Source organism: Egretta garzetta, unplaced genomic scaffold (genome assembly GCF_000687185.1).
Source record: "Egretta garzetta isolate BGI_Z169 unplaced genomic scaffold, ASM68718v1 scaffold374, whole genome shotgun sequence".
NCBI lineage: Eukaryota > Metazoa > Chordata > Aves > Pelecaniformes > Ardeidae > Egretta > Egretta garzetta.
The window spans coordinates 1821734-1842435 of NW_009259419.1; the positions used below are offsets into that span (position 1 = coordinate 1821734).

Below are 20702 nucleotides of genomic sequence, written 5' to 3' on the forward strand. Positions count from 1 at the left end.
TGTTTTATTAACGTAGTGGGTTTAACTGTTAAAATAGCAGCTACTCGGCTGCGCGTTGCAGAGCACGTCCCTGCCACAGCTCCCAGTTCAACAGCACACAAGGAGTGTACGTAGGTTTTCTTTTTTCAGCATGTTCTAGAAGTCTGGACTGCCCACCCCACCCTTTATTCCATATGGAAAAAAAAAATATATTTTAGGAAGAAAAGGGATACTCATAACTTACCTGGAAATAACTTTGTTTTCTACTATAGATACAGCTCTTAATAAATAACTTTTTCCTACTACGTTAAAAAAAATTTAAGAGGGCATGGAACACAGATCATCTCAGTATGGAATTTTACCTGGAAGAATGAGGGTAGAAACGCTACTTGCCAGTTTGTAGTTTAAAGTTGAGTGTATTTTAACCATAAAGCGGGTGGGAAAACTCAAGTTTGCCCTCTAATCCGACAGCCAGGGAAGTGTAAGCTGTCTCCAGAAGTATAACGGCAAAGAATGTGATATGATATAAATACCCGTGAAGCACCGCATGTGCCAAACTGTGCAAGATCCACTTGAAAGCATGAAATACGAAAACATTCTGATGTGGTCCTTCACTTCAGTTTTCCAATTTTCATAGCAAAAACGATCTGCTGAACGTGAAATTGCCTTTTTCACTACAACAGCCTGACAGCCCCAGACACAGAGTACGTGAGCGGGAGTTACTGGCAATGTAGACACTATGGCTCTGATTGCCTTTGCTCTCCAAGGTAGAACTTACCAATAATTCTGACAATCTTTTTCAAAAAAACCAACCCGCTGTATGGAGCTTTACCTACCTGATTATTACATTAATAATTACATTAATTACAGAAGCAAGCAGTTGCAGTAACGCTTTTGAGAACAGGAAGGTATCTTGCGCATGCATGAGCCAAGGGATGTATTTTTTTTTCTTTTTTTTCTTTTTTTTTTTTTTTTAGTTGAAATATTTAAACTTCAGCATCTGTGATTTGAGGTTTCCAGAAAAACATTATGGGAAGCTACCAATACAAGTAACATCTCTCCATTGGGAACATATTCTTGATAATATGAGCCTTGGCCTACTGTATAATGCTAGGTCGGAGAGCTCGGAGCCTGAATGATCAAATGTGGGTAGTAGGATTTGTCCTTTTGGGTTTTTTTTTTTTTAATTTTGTAAGAAATTAATAACTGTGAAGAGCAAGATCCCTCAGATACAGTAAGTTACCTATTTTTACTGCTGCACACCATGCTCAACTCCAAGTATATTAGCACCAATCAACTCACCATCATCTTCTCTGGAAAAAACACTGGATGAGCTCATGGCGCCTTTTGCTCGAGGTTCCAAAGGTAAGCAGTCAGAAGTTACTGGTACGCTCTGTTGCCTGTAGAGCTGCAGTCCTCAATTCCATTTCCTAAGCTTAGCATCATAAATATATATATATATACCCACCTCTGCTAGGTATTCAAACAAATACTGGATTGCCTTATTGTTGAAGTTCTCTATCTGTTCTGTCAGCATGAGCTGCTAACGTGAACGCGTGACGAAGTGGGGAGGCGATTAACTGTAACGGAGCGGTAACACTCAGCCAGTCACTCTGTCCTTACGTACCCCGCTGCACTTTGAGATACCGTGGTCAGGAGCATGTTTTCTGCGTGGAGCTGGAGGAAAGGCAGCGCCCAGCCTGTACGTGTTTCAATAAAATGAGAAAAAGCAGTTAGCTGCACCGCTTTGCTCTGCTGTTGAATTCTCCCTTTATGATGATCTTCCCATTCTACCGATGCAGAACACTTCCTCTACTAAAACTCTGCTTACGTGATTGTTCAATCCTAGCAAGAGAAATCTGCTCTTCCTCTGGCATACCTCGGCCAAGCAGCAGCAATGCAGGTTTTCCTGCAGAGCCCTGTTCATGTGCTATGATGCCCAGGGCTGGGATGTTTTTCTGTTCTTGCTACTGAGATTCTGAAAGTTTGCTATGAAGAAATGGAATAAAATGAGCAAAGGTAGAGGAGGAGGCCATGATATAGGTGCAAGATACTCAACTTGGAGCCAAATTTGAATCGATACCAAAAACCGACTCCCGCGGTACATACACAGACATTTAGTCTGCTAATATTTTCACATTTTAAAAAAGCCTGCTAGCAAATGTCATGTTGATCCACAGTACAGTACATGAAAACACTACCTTCTCCAAAATGAGAAGATAAACATAAGATAGGCAACTGTTTTTAAGCAGTAGATTTCAAAAGGATTCATGAGCTTCCCCGTGTTGAAAAATGACAATGTAGAATTTGGGCAAGCTCGAAGTTATCCAGAAGCTGAATGGTAGAACAAGGGCAAGGATCTAATGCAGTCACAACAGAATCCTACGCGTGTTGAGATGCCCATTCTAAACAAAACAATGAACCAACCAAAATAACACAACAAAAAAGCCACCCACTAGAACACCTCTAATTGAGAGAATTGTTATTTTCGCAAATGCATAGCCTAATAAAATCTCGTAAGGAGAGCTGAGAGCATAATAGGCATACCTTTTATTCTAGAAGACTAGCATTTTCATAACTTCTTTACGTTAACGTATATTTTACTGCATCTTAAGTGATTATAATAAACAGTTTGGATTTAGGGCACCAATCTCAAATTGATCCTTAAGGATTGGCTTAGTAACTTGAACGTGATCTGCTACCCAGTGCGTTTTTTCATCGTGCCTCGTGTGCAGCAGTGACTTCTAACACAAGAAAATGTTGAACAGCAGCAGCAGTCCCAGAGGTGTTTGGTTACTGGAAAAAAAAAGCTGATCACTTCCTAATTATTAGCAAAGTAACTTTTAGAACTATTAAAAAAACCAAAAAAAGATATTTGCAAAACCTGTCTTGCATGCATACTTGGTGGGCAGAAGATTTTTAAGCCCCCCAGTTAAGTATGATTTGCACACACTCATTTGTTTTTTGAATACCAAAACTGGTTTGTACCACATCATTTAAGTACTGCAAATTAATTATTGCAAATTCTTAGGAGTTCTCAGGAATTTTAAAATCAATGGCATCGAATTGCAATAACTACTCTTTCCAAGTAAGGTAAAAATGCTGCCTTTTAACTCTTTTACAGCACTACAAACAGTAACATTCTATTAAACGGTTACTGATGATCTGTGCACAAAATTTCTAAAACATGGTAAGGGTAAGCCTTTACACTGCTCTTCTAAGCAGCTAGCTGCAATATCGGTCACACTTAAAACTTTTGATCTTAAGATGAATGGCTTGAAAAAAACTGACTAAATTTTATTTGCTTTTGAATCAGATAGATAAAAAGTTGCTTTAGCTTTTAGCTAGATTATAGTTATATAAAAATATTTAGCAGTTACAGAAACTGCATCAAAATCAAGTATCTCATGAGTGCATAACCTGCATGTTCTTAATAAAACTTGAGGCTGAAATGAATGAATACTTTCCAGAGTTGACTGAAAGATAAAAAAATTTTAAACCTAAAAAATACACAACAGTTATCTGTCATTTATAATATAATATGAAAGCTTGTATTTTGTCAGTAACGTTCAATTCCCACTACTGAGCTCAAAGAATCCTTTCATGTTATTTTTAACCAACCTCCTCCATCAGGTTCTAAAAGGAAAAAGTACTTAGAAAGGTCTACACAGAGTGCTCTCTCAGCTCCGCCAGAACAATGCTTTAATTAAATATTGATACTCTTCAGGAACAGAATAGCGAAATGGCAGGTAAGCAGCCCTTCATAGCCTTGCAGGGTTTTCCTACAAATTGTCAGAGAAACACAAAATAAGGCACTGCTGTTCTTGCTAGATCTCTGACAACAGGAGCACGATTGGTGCTCTCTCACTGCATAGTCGTGCTTTTCCTCACACTCCGAATTCTTTACAAGGTGGTCAGTAACCTCCTCCTCCTCTTCGTTCAATAGCAGGTAAGTGGAAAGGTTTTGGGGAAGACTTAAGTGCCTTCTGTTTCTCAGACTGTTGAGGAAACAACAGAAGTTTGAAATACACTCTGTAAAACACATTTTGCTATTACACTTTAATGAGCAAGTTAGAGTCTATACCTCTGTATTTGATCCAATAAATCTAACAGACTGTAACTCGGAGGGTTTGCCACTTTCCTTAGGTGCCCAGAAAACTGAATGCAATGTAGGAGAAGGACAGGAAGTCAATTTGGCTACTCCAGAAAGATTTAATTTTGGTAATTCTCCACGAGGAGGTCCATGTTGTTTTCTTTTTTCCTGGACTTTCCTAAGAGAATGCTTTTAAAATAAACAAGACTCAATTTCTTTCTGAGAACATCTTATGGAATAAAATTAAAATAGAAAATCCAAATAATCATAAAAAAAAACCCCAGCCAAATACTACTTCAGCTAATTCTTTTTAAAAAACTACTACCTCACTTGATGTTTCTTGCAATTTTTCCTGTAGGAACTTCTTACAAAGCCCACATTGATGAACCCCAGAACTAACTGGTGGAAAAAGTGGCTGCTCCTATGGAAGTTCATGCCAGTTCATGCTTTCAAGGTTAAATGCACAGCAGAAAATACTTTATAGTTTTTTTTGCTACTGTAATTTGGTTTTTTGAGAAAAACCTGTATTTGAGAGCTTTTCATGTAGTAGTAACTTCTGTCTCACCTTGCAGATGTAGCAAACCCGTAAGAGTGAACACGTTGAGTGTTTTTCACATAGCTTGCATATAAACAAAGTTTTAGCTTGCCAGAATTTTAAATCTGATTTTAATTTTTTGATTTCCAGTGTCAAATATAAATTTAGGATTTTCCCAGATATCATCTATATACAGGATAATTAAGTTTTTTAAAAAAATAATAATTTGTTCTGAATGTAGACCAAAGGCCTGAAAAGGCAAAAGCACATGTTCTGTCTCTGCTACACCTTCACCTGTACAACTTTTTAATCCAAAGGCAAGCAGCAAAAGAAGAGGATGAAGATATTTTCAAAAAACGTGGAACCAACCCTCCCAAGTGATAGCGACCACTACAGCCATCTACTGAGGGGATTGTGTGGTACCACAGCTTCTGAATTTTAACTCATGATTTTCAGGGCTTGCAGGGGGTGGAACTGCTTCAGACCCAGTAAAGATCAGCGTTTAGGCAGACCAAATAAAGCCAAGTAATCAGCTTAAGTAAAACATTTGTTTCTAGCTAACAAGCTCAGTGTGACAAATTACTTTCTCTAAATTGGCTGACAATTCTTCCACTTAAATATTACCTGTCTTTGACTTTCCTTTGAAATTTCCCACAAACGCAGAGGTACTTGCCCTGCTGTATTTTCTAGTAATCTTAAATTTTTGTGTATGGCCAAAGCTTGTGTATCAGCTGCCCTAAAAAGTTTGGGGAAAAAAGAAAGAAAAACATCAGCTGTGCTTTAGGTGAAGTTTGGACTCACTACAAAGAATTACATTGACTGAATTATGTGCATTGTATTGCAAGCTAAGTACCAGCACTGTCAGCAAACTTCATCTCAGTCCACTTTAAATAATAAGCACACAGCACTCCCCCCACTTCTTAATTTTTGTCTTCAAGACTGAAGTGATTTGAAGTCACTTGCCAGAGTTCTTGAAAATAAGGGTGCTGTAATGCTTGATGGGCAGCAATTCTCTCATCAGGATCATATTTTATCATTGCATACAGGAGAGAGAAGCCTTTGGAAGACAAATTGTGCACAAGAGGAGGTATTCCTTTTCCTTTTTTAAAGGGGAAATCAAAACTCGTGTTTGTTGACCTGTGTTAAGCAAGTTGAGAACAAAAGGTTATTCATGCATGTTCAGAGAGAATTACAATTTACTGAAAAAAAAAAAAAAATCATTCTCATCTGATGTAGGTCGTCATTTATTAGGGACAAGTAAGTAATTCTTGGGGGGGGAGGGGCGGAAATGTTTTCTTTCCTAACAAGTTCTTTCACTGGCCTTAAAGATATTATGGAAATAAAAGGCCAAAGAACATCGATATAGGCCCGGATTTCTTCTGCTCTGCCTACAAGGATCATGAATGCGTGACTGTCTCTGGGCAGGGACAGAAGACACGGCTCTTTGGTCAGCAGCTGTCTGTCACAACACTGTTAGATTTTTGTGGTGGTTCCCCGAGCAGAAATTGCACACAGTTGTACAGTTACATCATGGATATTTAAACAGTGAGATTAATAACTATGGGAGTGCATACTTACTGCTTGAACTTGTTGAGAGTTTTGTTAGCCGGAGTGCCTACAACATCATGGATTTTTGAAATTTGGTCCAGCTCATTAGATCCAGGAAAGAGAGGTTGAAAACTGCAAAGTAAGAGATGGTATCAGCACTAGAGAAGACACAATTAAACTAGTTTAAGTGGTATAGCTGCCACTTCAGTTAAAAAATTTTCACTTTACAAGGAAGATACATTTTAGAATTATTAATTTGTGGACAAATGTACAATAATGTACCAACAAACAACTGAAGGATAACATAGGAGCAGCAGATTCATACAACTGCATGTTTGAATGGGAAGAGTAGCTTGGGTTATTAAACAGAACCCTGTAGTTGCCCTCTCCTCACAGGCTTGGGGCAAAATACGTAAAGAGAACATCCTTCCTGGTGAAAGGCAATGGATATGGAATTGTACTTTTTTCTAGTGAAGTGGCAGATCCCAGAACACAATGTGTTCTCCCCATTTTAAGACAGCAGAGTCAAGCAGTCCCTCTTGCTGTGTACGCACATATAAATACATAGTTACAAGAAACATTCCCTTCCTAACACACAGGTTCTTTGCAAGCAGCGATACTGGGAAGATGGTAATTTGAACTGCATTCTTGACCTCGATCCTCAGTTAATATAAAACTCGCATAGAGTCCTTGAACACATTGTTATCAATAGAGCAATCTGACTTAACAAGTTAGGTCCGCTAACATTTGTTTCTTGCAATTCTTCTAATTTGAGAAACACTTCAGTAGCACCACGTGATTCTTGAAAGCAATACATTCAGCCCTCTTGGTAGAAGAAGGAAACGTCTTTTAAGTGTTTGCAAATTCAATCAAACAGCTGGCTGCACGCTTCTCTCAATGTCTTTATAAAGCTTTGAGGAGAGGAAGGAGAGAAAAGAGATCTGATTCATGTTGTGCAGCTGTATCAAGACAAGCAGTTGGGAGTAGCTTTTGTGTGAACTACATAAACGTGCTGCCTCTAAATGTAAACCTGTAACTTAGGGAAGAACAACTGTGCAATCCACAAAAAAAAAATATGTAATCCAGGAACCGTGATTTATAAGGAACAGAAAGAGAGCAAGATTTGAAAAATAAGCATGGCTGAGTAAAAAACTAAAAATCCTTACACAATGTGGTGTAAAGCATAAAGGCTTACACAAATGTACAACGGCAAAAACTGCAACATGTGCTAAAAAAAACCCCCAACCTGCCCATAACCTCCTTTAGCTTGGCAAGGCTGTATCTTTTTTAATTTGGTGATTTCCAATAAACATCCCTCATTTCTCTCTGAACACATCTATCCGGTCTCTGAAAATGTGCAGTGGTTGCGAAGAATGAAATTTGTTACATTAAGCTAAAATTATGAGGAAATATCAGTAAGGTTTTTTGCCCTAAGAAAACTTAAGCGTGCAGCGTGTAATTTTCTTGCCAAACTTCAAAGCCCATCCAATTCAAATAGAAATGGAAAAACATAGCATTTTTAAAGCTTTTGGTCCCAATTTACTTTGCAAAAGAACTGCCATGCTTGGGATTTTTTCTGTTAACAGTTTTCTGACCGAAGTAGAACTGTTTCTACAAGTTAGCAGGCAAAGCATAAGGGTTGTCATTTAATGTGATGGCAATGGCAGCAGCTGCACTTGCCATGTGGAGGAGGAGGAGGAAAGAAGCGAAGCAAATGTTATCACTCCTGGTTGCATATCAGAGACAGCAGTGTGGGAGGAGAATAAAGAAGAACTGCTGCTGTTGCTAGGGCACAAAGATATTGGAGAAATACTCATGGTGGTTATTTTTTCCTTTTTTCTTGAAGACCGGTGACAAATTTTTGAGTTATAGTTTCATCATCATCGAAAAGCTTAAAGGATTTTAATCCAGGTTTTCCTGAACTCTTCCTTCATCAGAATCTGACTTAAAAATATTCCAGGACTTAAGGTCCTGGTACAAGGGTCTTAAACACACTATAGTATAAATTAAAGTAGTAAATCAGAGTGTCTTCTCTAATCTCCCCTGTTTTTGAAGAATAGTAAGTCAAAAAAGAGGGAAAAAATTTAGCATCAAGTGCATTAACAAGATTGAGGATAGTTAGCAATGCCCACGATGGGAAATGAGCCATACTCTATTCAGAGATAAAGCAGAGAAAACACATTTTCACCAAACTCAGACATGAAGCCAATAGGAAAAAAAACCCAAAAGCAAAACAACAAACAAAACAACCAACTGTTCAAAAGCATTACTTTACTTGTAAATAATATTTCTTGGTACTATGTCCCCTTGAACATCCCACTGCTTTATTACTAACCTGCCATAGGGTGAGGAGAGTACCAGACAAGACAGGATTACTGCCTCACGAACCCTGCAGACTAATCACGGAAGAAGCTTCCACAAAACCAGGGAAACAATGATCATACTACCCATGCCACGTGCTCCTTATCCGAGTTATTTACCTTTGATTTTCTTGATTAATAATAAGCAAGACCCTCCACTGAACACTGTACCTTGTGATTTCATAGAAAACACAGCCAGCACTCCACATATCAATTTTGTAACTATAGTAGCCATTTGTAAGTAAGCATTCAGGTGCTCGGTACCAGCGCGTAGAGATATATTCTGTATGTGGCTGCTTAGAATAGATACTCCTACAAGATCCAAAATCTCCTAACTTCAGGGTATTCTGCTGCAAAAGTAAATAAAGGATTTTGACAAATTAGAAACACTGAAATATTCAAGCAAAGATTTTCCTTAAACGCGTGAAGTAGTCATCATAAAAGAAAGCACTGATTACTTTAAGAATAAACTTTTAGAAAACCCAGGGATAGTAGCATAGCAGTAAAACTGCATTTAAATAGCAAGTAGCTGTAGGCTTGAAGGTATCTGTGTCCCATAATATGTGCAAATACCATTCTGTACATCATTAAAAGAAAGTGCTAAGAGTTAATTGAATAGCATATGGGCTATTACTGAAGGGAAGACTGCTAAATAGGACATCTGGATTAAGTTATTTTCTTAGAGTTCTTGTGTTCAGCAGCAATATAATAGGTGGCTTTGGCTTCTCTTTGTAATGGCTTCTCCTATACACTTCTAAGCCTTAATAGAAAAATTTATCATCTCCAGAAAATAAAATTTCATAAACTGAATTTTGAAATCCTTGCTTTTCAGACATTAGCAAAACAACATTCTGCAACTGTCAGGAGAACAGATTTCAATGAAGAAATCTTCTGAAAGCCAATGCCTTCTGCACTTTTTTGTATGATAACTTCCGCTAAACGTAGGAATTGAATGTAGAACGAAAGGGCTGCAGAACTCAACCTTATGACTTGTTTCTATGTACACACAGAAAGGACAGTATAAATTAATAGAGGATAAAGAACAGGTTTTTAGATTGGAACACAAGCAGGCTGTAATGCATCTGACTCATTTCACGTTTTAGCCAATAACAAACTTGTTTCTTCATTCCTCTAGATCAGGAATACGGTATTAGAAGTAACTGTCTATATATTTTTAAAGACTGTACTTTTATTTGTGCAGAAGCATTACCTTTTCAGAGTAAAGATAAAAAATACTGATATCTATCACTTTCAGTGAAATATTCTCACATAAAATTAATTACCTTTATTAATATATTTTCTGGTTTCACATCTCTGTGAAATATCCCATTTCTGTACCAACAGAAACACACCAGAGAGAAGAGTTCAGTAAAAACATAAACATTATCAGTGCTTCCAGTTATTTGTAAAAAAATACTTAAAGAAACTAATACTTTCTTCAAACTTATCAATAGCACAGGAAAAAAAAATGAATTTTGGCAGCATGGTGAGACAAGAGCTATGGGTATGGGAATGGGAAAGTCCAGGAAGGGAAGGCCAGGCTTTCCGGGTTTGCTCTCACCAGGGTTACCAAAGCACTGCAGGGCCACCGCAGCAGGTACGAGAGCCCCTTTGGGGGCTTGCTGCCTTCCAGGGCTCTGCTACAGGCAAAGATGCATCTGGGTAATGGCCTTTTTTCTCCCTGCAGCAGACTGCTGCCCCACACAATGGTATGTCTCTGCTTAGAGGTGACCCTGAAATAAATGTACAATAAGTTTACTGTAAAGCTGTTGCTGAACCAGGTCTCTTACCTATGTATGTAATCAAGAGATTTGCATAACTGGTACATGTAGTTCTTAATTTTTTTTTCAGGCAATGGCTTTCTCCTTCCTGGAATTAAATTTCAAGTTGTACAAGTCCTTTTTAGCAAACAACAGAATACAAAAAAATTACTCTTCAGCTTCCAATAGTGCACTGATACTACCTTTTCCAGTTATGCTATTTCTGTCATTTATAGCTAGCTTTGTAATCCATTTTCCACTCACTTCAGACATAATTTAGATTTCAGTATGCACCAGAATAGCTCAGCTAACAACTGTCATTTCAATAGTCTGTAATCTGCCTTCACTTTTATTGCATGTTTTTCTTGCAGTATCTTGTTTCCCCAAGTTCTAACGGAACTGCAATATTTCACTTCTAAGCATCTAATTTCCCCTCTAAACAAAGTAACCGTCCTTAAAGTTCAGGACTCCCATCAATCACCTCAAATTACTGCAATGCTTAAACGACTGTGATTCACAGCTGACTTGCAGATTAAAGGTTAAGCTATGTAGTCTAGCTTGCTATTGCCATTGCGCAATAATGACAGCTATAACATTTATCTATTTTTCAGAGCCATTCAGTAACTACTCAGCTTTTTTCTTTTATAGGCTCCAGAGGCCTTTTAATCTTGCTGTAATGCCTTTATGTAACGCTGCGATGTCATCAACAGAGGCAGAAATGATCACATTTTTGAAAAACAAAGCAGGTACTGATCTGCCTGATGACAGTAGTATGAGTAATTGGCTGGGGAGAAGGAGGGAGATTATCAGGACACTAACTCATTGAGGCTGCAAGTCCCAGCAGCTAAGCAGGACTTGTGTTCCTAACTGATTACAGTACTCCCCCCATCAGCCGCATAATCCACTGAGCAGGATTAGATAACAAAGCACTCAAAACGGAGTGCCATTTATATTGGGAACCGTAGTATCATTACCCCAGTAAGGATAGATGTTGTTTTCAACATGAGGATTTTTGTCATTTGTAGTAGAAAAGATTTTATAAAATGCAGCTATTCAAACCAACTGAGATTATTATTAGTATTGAAAAAATCAGGCCTTCATAAAAAGAAGTCATGCTCAACTGTTTTTTCATTACAGGTCACTAGAACAGATGTGCTTCTGCTTCCAAATTTACTGTTAGAGAAACCTTAGTTGGAAGTAATGATGAAGCAAATCATACAGCAGCGGCGCTTGAGGCTACAATTATTTTCACTTGAGACATCTTCCCCACCTCTCTCTGAGCCATAGTTTTTTCATCGTTTTAAATGACCAAACTGTTCTTGGTTAAACAAAAGGCAAGACTGTTTTTCATTATTAAATTACTTGTGCACAACTATAAATCAATAGCAAGAGTAGTATGACTTTGTGTAAAGACAAATAGCCTTGTCTTGATTGAAGTAACATGAATCTGTCACTTTATTAAGGAAAAAACCAAAAGGATCAACCTTCCACATTAGTAGCATTACAGTGAACCTGTTCTCCTAATTACAGAAGTGTCTCCATACCTTGTTAAAATAGAAATCCATTTTCAGTCAACTCCTGCTTCAAGTTTTTCTTCATTACAAAATTTCATACAAACCGTACCTGCCTCTACATTTTTCTAACGTACAGCTTTTTAAGTTGTTCTGTACCTATATTAAACTTAATCTTGCAAGATTCAGAGTAGTCAGAAAATGACAAGCATTCACATTACTATACACTGTAGAAATTTATAAAAGACTACAAATCATGTGAAATGTAACTACTTTTGTACACTCTGAAAGCTGTTTTGTGACAGAGCATCGCTAATGAACACAATTTAATTGTTCTACAAATTAGTAACACACTCCTTCAAGTCACAATGCTGCTAATTCAAAGGAAGCTCCTTCTACTTGCCATTGTTATGTAGATATCCTCAGTCAATAAATGTTCTGGCTCAGAACTAAGATTAATTTTCCAATTTCATAATGGACTTGGAATTTTTGCCATAGTTATTGTTTGAAATTACTGCCACATGTTACATTTCTTGCTTTTGCAATAAGCCACAAGTAGAGTTGTTTGGGGGAGAAAACAAATAATAAACTATTTCTACCACATAGGAAATTGTGGTGTTGACACGTCTACTTTGAAACTCCCAAAATAATTTCTGAAAAATGCAAAACACTTGACACAAATGAAATACTTAAATACTTCAAAATATCAACATACTTTAAAAAAATTCTATTTATGATAATCTCTATAGGAATCTGTTAATTTTCCCATTTTATTCTGTGATTTGACAAGCTCCACCCAACGTGCCACCACCTTGTACAAGGTGAAAAAAAGACATTGTATCATGGGAAACACAGTCCAGACACATAATCCAGACCATAAAGAACCAGCAATTTATAGAAATTCAGGTAGACCCAGCTTAATGTTTAGATAACCCTTAACTGCAGCATTTCAGATTACAACTGAACACAGATTTAATTCTTTACTGATTCACCATGCCATTAAAAAGGAGTTTTTTAAAACTAAGTGGCAGGAAAACAATCATCTTATGGAAAACTGAATTTGATAAAAACTGTATTTTAAAATAAAAAAAAGCCATAGTCAAACATACTGCCACTATTAAACTAATTTCCATCCATATACAATGCTTCACATAGCAGGCTTTTTCACATTAAAAGAATGAGAGAAATACTGAGAAATGTAACCAAATGAAAGCAAATACTCTGAGGTAAAAAAAAGGCAGTTAAAGAACAAACCTAAACATTCTGATTTTTCATAACTGAAGTACAGTATCTTTCCTGGAAGGAGAGGACCCAGAATTGTTTTTAATGCACTGGACTAACTTAATGTCCAATGAGGACTCCTTCCTATATGTTATTACTCTGCCTTTACAACTTAACAATTTTCTCCTGGAAAAATAAAATGTCTTATTAAAACCAGCAAATATTCATGTCTGCTTCAGTGATCAACAACCAACTGTATTTTAACCTGAAGTTCTTATCTAGGTCAGGAACAGGGTTACTCCTTTTGTTAGAGATCTGAATACTCAGAGTCGCTAACGTAATGTTTGGGAGCAAGTCTTTTATCTGTTCTATTACACAGAATGACAGTTGCATGCTCAGTTATTTAAATGAATCTCCCAACTGTTAAGACATTACAATTTTTTAATTATTCAGAAAAGAACCCTCTTTTAATATTGAATTACAAGTAAGTGCCCCGTCACTTACTGTATCCGACTCCTTTGATGTCTATACAAGATCTGTTTTTAAAACAGCTTTTGTTTTAAACTTTTTTGTAGGAACTCTTCCTTAAGCTTTATGGTCTCCCATCTGCTTTGACAAACAGCTCCAGAGTTTTTTAATATAGGACGTTTCGGGGAACAATGTTATTTTATAGAGAAAACTTGGTAAAAGGCATTTTTACTAGATATAAAAACTGAAAATCATTATTTATTGATTCAGTAGATTTTGAAACAAATGGTAATAATTTTCTTGTTATATCATTACAGTCCTGACCTAACAAAGAACCTATTTAAGTTGTGGGTTTTGTTACATAAAGCAATTATTTTGTGTTTGGCAGTCAAGGTTGTTCCCCTGTTTTCATGTAAAGTTTGACTGTAGAAATAGATGGCCATTGACCTCACCCATTAGAAACCTTCTGCATGCATCCATGCCTTAAACAAGTGGGTATATTGCACGGGAAAGAAATAGAGTAAAGCAGTACAGCACAAAATTTCCCTATGAATTTTATAATACGTAATGGTGAACAACCAAGTGAAAAATAATCAATTCCACTTTGTGATCTACACAAGAAGGGGTTGTGTGTTTCCTAAGCATATGCTACATACCTTTTATCAGCTCATAAATATTCATGTCCATAAGTTCACATATCAGTGAAAGGGAGCCAGCTTTTTTATCACTGAAGAAACAAATAAGGATAATTTAAGCCAGAAATGTTGATTGGTACACAGCATAGAAAAAAGTACTTAGTTTAACTCGTATTAAAATGGATGTTTTCATTTTTAACTGATACTTTCTCATAGCAGTTTTTCAACTTAGGGTCTGAGGTATCATAGTTTTAATTTATACTATCCAAAGTGCCTGTTGCAAAAGTTAACTGATTTACTCCATGAAGTTATTTGAAGGCATGTTTTCTGGGCATATCACATTGTTCAGTATCAAAAAAATTTCCAGTAAATTAACTGACACAATCTTACAATAAAAGATAGGAAAGCCATTACACCCTATATGAAAATACTTTATAGTTAGGTCACCAGTAGTGTCCTATTGCATGGAAATGAGTATCTGACTGGAATCTGTTTTGCTGACAACAGCAGTTTTAAGTATTATCACAATATGATAATATATCTGACACTTTATTTTCCATTTCACTGCCCTGCAGAGGCAGAAATCTTTAGGTCTTCAGTTTTTCTCATAAGATAATTGCATTAAAGTACATCCCCTCTGCAATGTTCCGTTAACCCAGACAGCAAAAGGTTGAGGGTACAATCTGCAATTCAGTTTGCAGACAGACTGTGAAAGAGCTAGGCGAGCTGGCTGGCCATCTGGATTACACTTCGTTAACAACACGGCAGCTGAAGCTGAGAATTCCAGAAAGCTAAGCTGCTGACATGATTACTGGCTTTCCATATATATGTAGAAAACGGGCCTGTCAACAACAGTATAGTACCAGAGCCCTGAGCAGAGGAATAAGATGGTCTGAAGAGCAAGAAAAAAAATATTTTAGAGCAGTCAACAAGTTTTGTGTCAAGTATTTGAATAATGAAGTCTAAGTCTGCCGTTGCACAGTGATGAAGTCTAACGCACAGTAGTGGAGTAAATGCTGTCAGAAAACCTGATCTCTTTGTGAGACAGGACATGTCCCCAGAAGACACTTAAGTGCCTAATGAGGCTAAGGAACCCAACTTCATCACTGACTGATCTCTTTCCAAATTCATAGCTCAGCTGCTGCCTAATTCAGAGGTCTAAAATTCTATTATTTGCAAAGGGGTGTCTGTAAAGTTGCCTACAAAATGATACTGCCAAGATCCTTGACGTACCAGAGCCTATTCCAGCAGATAAGCTCTGAGTGCACCTTACCAAAATACTGTCTCCAGCAGACATGATGTGCAGTTAAAGCACTTGCTGGATATGGGACATGGGTTGAAATCACCAGCAAGTATTACATATTATGATACAAAGTTTAGCTATGCTTAAAATATATCTGGTCTGTAATTTTAATACTGACATTGAAATATTTTTGGTCTGCTGCAAAAGAACCAGAGAAAGTGAGAGCTACATCAGATTTTCTTAACAAAAAAGGCATGAAGACTTCAGAATTTGGCAATTTGTTGTTTTTTTCTTTCTTTTGGATTAAAACTGGTAAAATAGGCACTGGTTAAGTGCCTACAGGTTACCTCTAGACCCCAAAGTTACTGAATATCGTTCAAATAAAGGAATAAGGAAGAAAGAAATGAATGCACCATACTTACAAAACAACTTCATGTAACATAAGGATATTAGGATGCGGACTCAGCCTCCTTAGTGCTTTTATTTCTCTCAGATTATTCACTTGTTCCATACTAAAGTTGAATTAAAAAGAAAAGAGGAAGACTGACTTGCAATCAGAGGCTGGATTGTAATTGTCTTTCTGCCTTGCCATGAGACTGTCAGGATCTACTCCACTTTAGTCCGTAATTGAGCTTTCAAATGCAGGACCTGATGAAATGTTTGCCTGCTTTGTTTCTTTATAGAGCAAATCAGTAATCAGGAGAATGGCTTTATTCCTTCTTGCAGTCTGGAGTAGCTGGACTTGCCCAAACAAGATAAGTAGTAATATATTGTGCTCCATACATGAGTTACCAAGCCAAGGAGCTATCTGGGGGAAATTTCGTGTTGCATAACAGTATGTATGACACTCTTTATTCTGCACTGGTGTAGCATACATTCCAACTACTGTTCAGCACGATGCTGAAAGTGACAATCTAGCCTTGCCAAATTTAACATTTAAAATTAAACGTTGATGGTAACCTCTTACATAAAAAATAGACACTATTCAACTATTGTTTAATTATTATGTTGCCTTCCTAGACGTTAATAAACAATAAAACTACAGGCTACAGAAACTCTGGGGAGGAAGCAGGAAACAAATTGCTCTGCACACTATTTAATGGATCAGAACAGGACACACACGCCTTTTCACAGTCTGACTTAAAGGTAAACACCAAAACAGTATTTTCCAATTTGAAACTAGGAGAAATACTGTGTACAGGCAGGTTCTGTTTAAAACACTGTTATCTGTGGCTAAAACAGTTCGTTTAATCAAGAGAATTTGTCAGTCAATTCATCAAAGGGTTAAAAGCCTAAAGGTGTTTGAAACATGCTACATGAAAAAAAGACTTTGTTATGCCCTACCACTGAACTGTATACCATCTGCTGTTAATGTAGCTAAGCAGTTAGTTTAAATGCTTTTCTGATCATATTTTGGGTAATTTGGTCAGTTGTAGGTAACGTATAAATGGACCAACATTTCTCTGACAACTCAATAAAGAATCAGAAGCCACATTACTTGAAGATATTTGAGTTTGTTTTTTTTTTTAAACTTACAGTAATTTCTTCAGAGCTTCACTTTTCCTTAGTCTTTGAAGCTCAGAGTTACATTGTGAAATCTCACCTAAGAGCGAAATGTCCCATTTTACTTTGCATGTACAAATGTGTCACTCCCACTGATTTCACTAGGAAATTAATATATTTAACTGAGAATGCAAAGTCAGTGACCCAAAGGGCATTGTTAGGCACTTATATATTTGGAGGAGAATTTCAAGTCTATGTCTACTTCCACACAGCCCTCTCTATTTTCCTAACCGCTAAAAAGCGCCTATTTTGTGACCAGATAACGTCTTGCTGATGGATATAACTAAATATAAATGCAAATATGAAATGGAACTAATCCTATACATGGACTAAGAATACAATCACTGGTTTTAACTTGCATTAAAATGGTATTTAAAGTAAGACTGAAAAAAAGTATTATGTAGGGGGAGGACTGACACATTTCCTCCTACTACTATTATTTACAGCAAAAAGAAAAACAGCACAAGTATATTCAGTGCATTTGGAAAAGCAGAAATCAACTATTTAGTCCTCATTCTTCTTGTTTCATCCTCCACCCAGTGGCCAGGCAGCACTTCATATAGTGGATGACATCAGTTAGAGTACTCAAGGAAATAGCCCCAGTGCCAAATGGGAAGGCCCTGCATAATCAGCAGTGGAGTTCCCTTTCTGTTCTACATGCAAACCTTTTTAATGCATTTGTATTCAAAAAACTTCACTTAGTCTTAATTTCATATTTCCCCAGCGAATTTAAATACTATGCAGTACTACAATTAATTATGCATACCTTTCAAAACGTTGCTTCATGCGTTTACATGCATAGTACTTTCCATCCCTAAGACTCAGTGTCTTCAGAACATCAGAAAATGTTCCCTCTCCTATCTTGCCAACTGGTTTATATTCTAAAAACAAAAATACACTGTTTCAGTATGTTTAAAATAGAAAATGTTATGAAGACTGCATATTAATCCATACTTGATTTGTTAAATTCTAATGGAAAATTTTTAAAGACAAGGGTTTTTTTCTTGAGAGAAAATATGAATAACAACAAATGAAGTTTTGCTGTCCATATTACAGAAATCTATATTCCTGAAAGTAAAATACAGTAATTCAATCTTAGACAATAAACTACTACCTCCTTGCTCAGAGACGTGGTGCCTCTGCACACAGCACTTCATACCTTTTTTTTTCTGCTGCAGCACATTAGCAACTTATACCTGAACTTATTCTTTGCTTCTTTCACCAAAAAAAATCCCATTTATTTACATTGTACTTGAAACAAAATTATCTTGAAAAGCAAGTGTATCTTGTCATTGTTCCAACACGGTTTTTTTGGTTGTTTTGGTGTGTTTTTTTTTGTTTTGGGAAGGGTTTTCTTGTTTGGTTTTGTCTTTTTTTTTTTTTTTTTTTAAAGCAAAGCAGTTGCTGATTTTAAAGCTTTATTCCCATATTAAATTCAGATACAAGTTTTGCACTAGGCCAAAAATAATGCTTGGTTTTAATAATGAAGCGCACCAAAAAAAAAAAAGATGTGAAAAATCAGTCAATTCTAGTTCTGCAGAATTTTAAGAGATGAAGCAGATAAATAAAGCTTTCTTCATAACCCATGTTATATTAATTTCTGAGTCTTTTCCTAATTTCCTTCAGAACTGACATTTCTTTTCTCTCCTCCTTTATTCTCCTTCAGCTTTATGATTAACTGTTCCTTACCAATCCCACCGCCTGTTTCCCTTCACCCACTTTGTCCTCCTGTTTCCCTTTATTTTTAGCACCTACAGATTCTATCCTTGATAATTCTTGCAGTAAATTCATCTTAGCAAAAGCCTATGCTGGTTAGCTTTATGCTCCTGTTGCTTTTGACACAGTCTTATTATTTAAGACAGATCCCAACCCAGTCATTTTGAGGGAGGCAGAGCAGGAAATCTCTTTTATCATATTCAACCCTTTATGGGAGTCAGAATAACCGTAGGAGTCTTAAGCTATGTCGATAGCAGTAAACTCAATGAAGTGTAGTTGCCTGCATTAGTTACTGTGACAACAGTCCCTGGCATGGATTTGGCTTGTGACAACCACCACTCTCCTTAGGCACCTTCCCAGCCTGATGTGAGGACGCCTTCCAAGGTCATTCCTCAAGCAGTTTCTGTCCTACTGCCTTGTTTTGGAAGATAAGAAAATTTACTAGCATAGATGTGGGCCATTTCATGCCAGTTGCTCTTTGCGTCCAAGAAGATTTCCAGAGATGTTTAATTTACAAGTATAAATACAGCCTCACAGTGGAGAAAGCCTGCCAAGAAATTTTGTGGAGGGAAAAGTTAGTTAGGCAGGGACATTCTGACGCTGTCTTCCAACTAGCAGTCAATTTGTGTTGTCTTCATCTCTTTTCTCCTCCCCAACTTTCACACTTACTCCTGTTTAAAAAAAAAAAAAAAAAAAACAAAAAAACAGAGGTCTTCCCTTTCCTTGTGATCCAAACACTTATATTTTAATTAGTAGAAGCCTTCCCCTTGCAAATCCCTCTTTCTCCGATACAGTAGCCACACTTCTGTAAGAATTGTCAGTTGCTCTTCTCATTTTTATCACCTGCTGCTTAGGTTTTCTGATCATTATCATGATGGATCATAAACTAACTAGTTAGGCCATCCAAATTTGAAAAATAGGACAAAGCAGGGTAATCAAATATCTGTAATTTAAAAAAAAATTAAAATCATTAGATACCATCTAATGCACTCTATACAGAAAATTTACATATAAAACTATTTTAAAAGCAGAAACAGAATTTGAAAATCATTATGGGTAAAGGAGGCAATCTCTACCAGTGACTCCAAAACAGGGAAAAGACCATGAGACTGGTTAACTCATGTGGCTGCTATTTGATAACTGCCCAGTTAGTGCTTTAAGCAAGGGATCCCTAGCCTTTGGTGTTCAGTAAGCAACATGACTGAGCAGTAACGTGCTTTGTCAGCAGAAATCACACTTTGCACCATGTTCTTTACCCCCACCTTAAGGTCTAATTTCCTATCTAAATAGCTAAATATAAGACAGAGATTGTAAATTCAGAATATGTAAATTCCACCCTTACAGAATTCCAAAGAAAAAGTGTCAATGAATTTTTTGGTAGTAACCGCTACTTTCCAAACAGTCAGATACACACTGGTTATATGTTCATATAATGTCAGAGCCAGCCCCTGTGGCAAAAAATACCCAAGGCAGATACAAAAGAAATTAGCTATTTGTTGACCTATCTTTGATTCTAATAAATGGCAATCCCATGTTTTTCTTTTCTTAAATGCAAGTCATTGATTCTCTGGCATAAAAAAAAAATAAATCATATTATCTGAAAATAAGATCTTAATATCTATAGTATACCAGCCATAGGTGTTAATGAACCAAAGTACTGAGGCAGAGAAACACAGGGAAAGCATTATTGTACAAATGTACTGAAAATATTTTTAGATGGTTAAAGAAGTCAGGTAGTATATGTTTATATAATTTGGTTTTGTTTAAATTTTCTACTACACATGTATTTTGCTCCTACAAGAGAAGCCCAGATGACAGTGGAGGGCTCAAAATGGTGTGACAACAACAGTGGACAAAGGAAAACCAATGGATGCCATCTATCTGGACTTCTGCAAAGCCTTTGACACGGTCCCCCACAACATCCTTCTCTCTAAATTGGAGAGCTATGGATTTGATGGGTGGACTGTTCGGTGGATAAGGAACTGGCTGGATGGTTGCGTCCAGAGGGTAGTGGTCAGTGGCTCGATGTCCGGATGGAGACCGGTGACGAGTGGTGTCCCTCAGGGGTCC

At 36.9% G+C, this 20702-nt stretch overlaps 1 protein-coding gene across 4 annotated transcripts; it reads right to left on the minus strand.

Moving 5' to 3' along the window:
* Positions 1-2702: 2702 nt before the first annotated feature.
* On the minus strand, positions 2703-17793 carry MOK (MOK protein kinase). Of its 4 annotated transcripts, XM_035892411.1 has the most exons (12): positions 17683-17785; positions 15776-15865; positions 14132-14202; positions 10306-10384; positions 9799-9847; positions 8687-8865; positions 6186-6287; positions 5571-5744; positions 5232-5343; positions 4064-4261; positions 3871-3977; positions 2703-2775 (listed from the first exon to the last, which is right to left on the minus strand). In XM_035892411.1, the coding sequence occupies exons 1-11, from the start codon at positions 17700-17702 to the stop codon at positions 3894-3896; spliced, it is 1158 nt and encodes a 385-aa protein (XP_035748304.1). In that variant the 5' UTR covers positions 17703-17785; the 3' UTR covers positions 2703-2775; positions 3871-3893. The 4 variants fall into 4 exon arrangements, with proteins under 4 accessions (XP_035748304.1, XP_035748307.1, XP_035748305.1 ...); XM_035892414.1 differs by lacking the exon at positions 2703-2775 and having other exon boundaries at positions 3796-3977; positions 17683-17793; XM_035892412.1 differs by lacking the exons at positions 2703-2775; positions 5571-5744 and having other exon boundaries at positions 3796-3977.
* Between the last annotated feature and the right edge of the window lie 2909 nt (positions 17794-20702).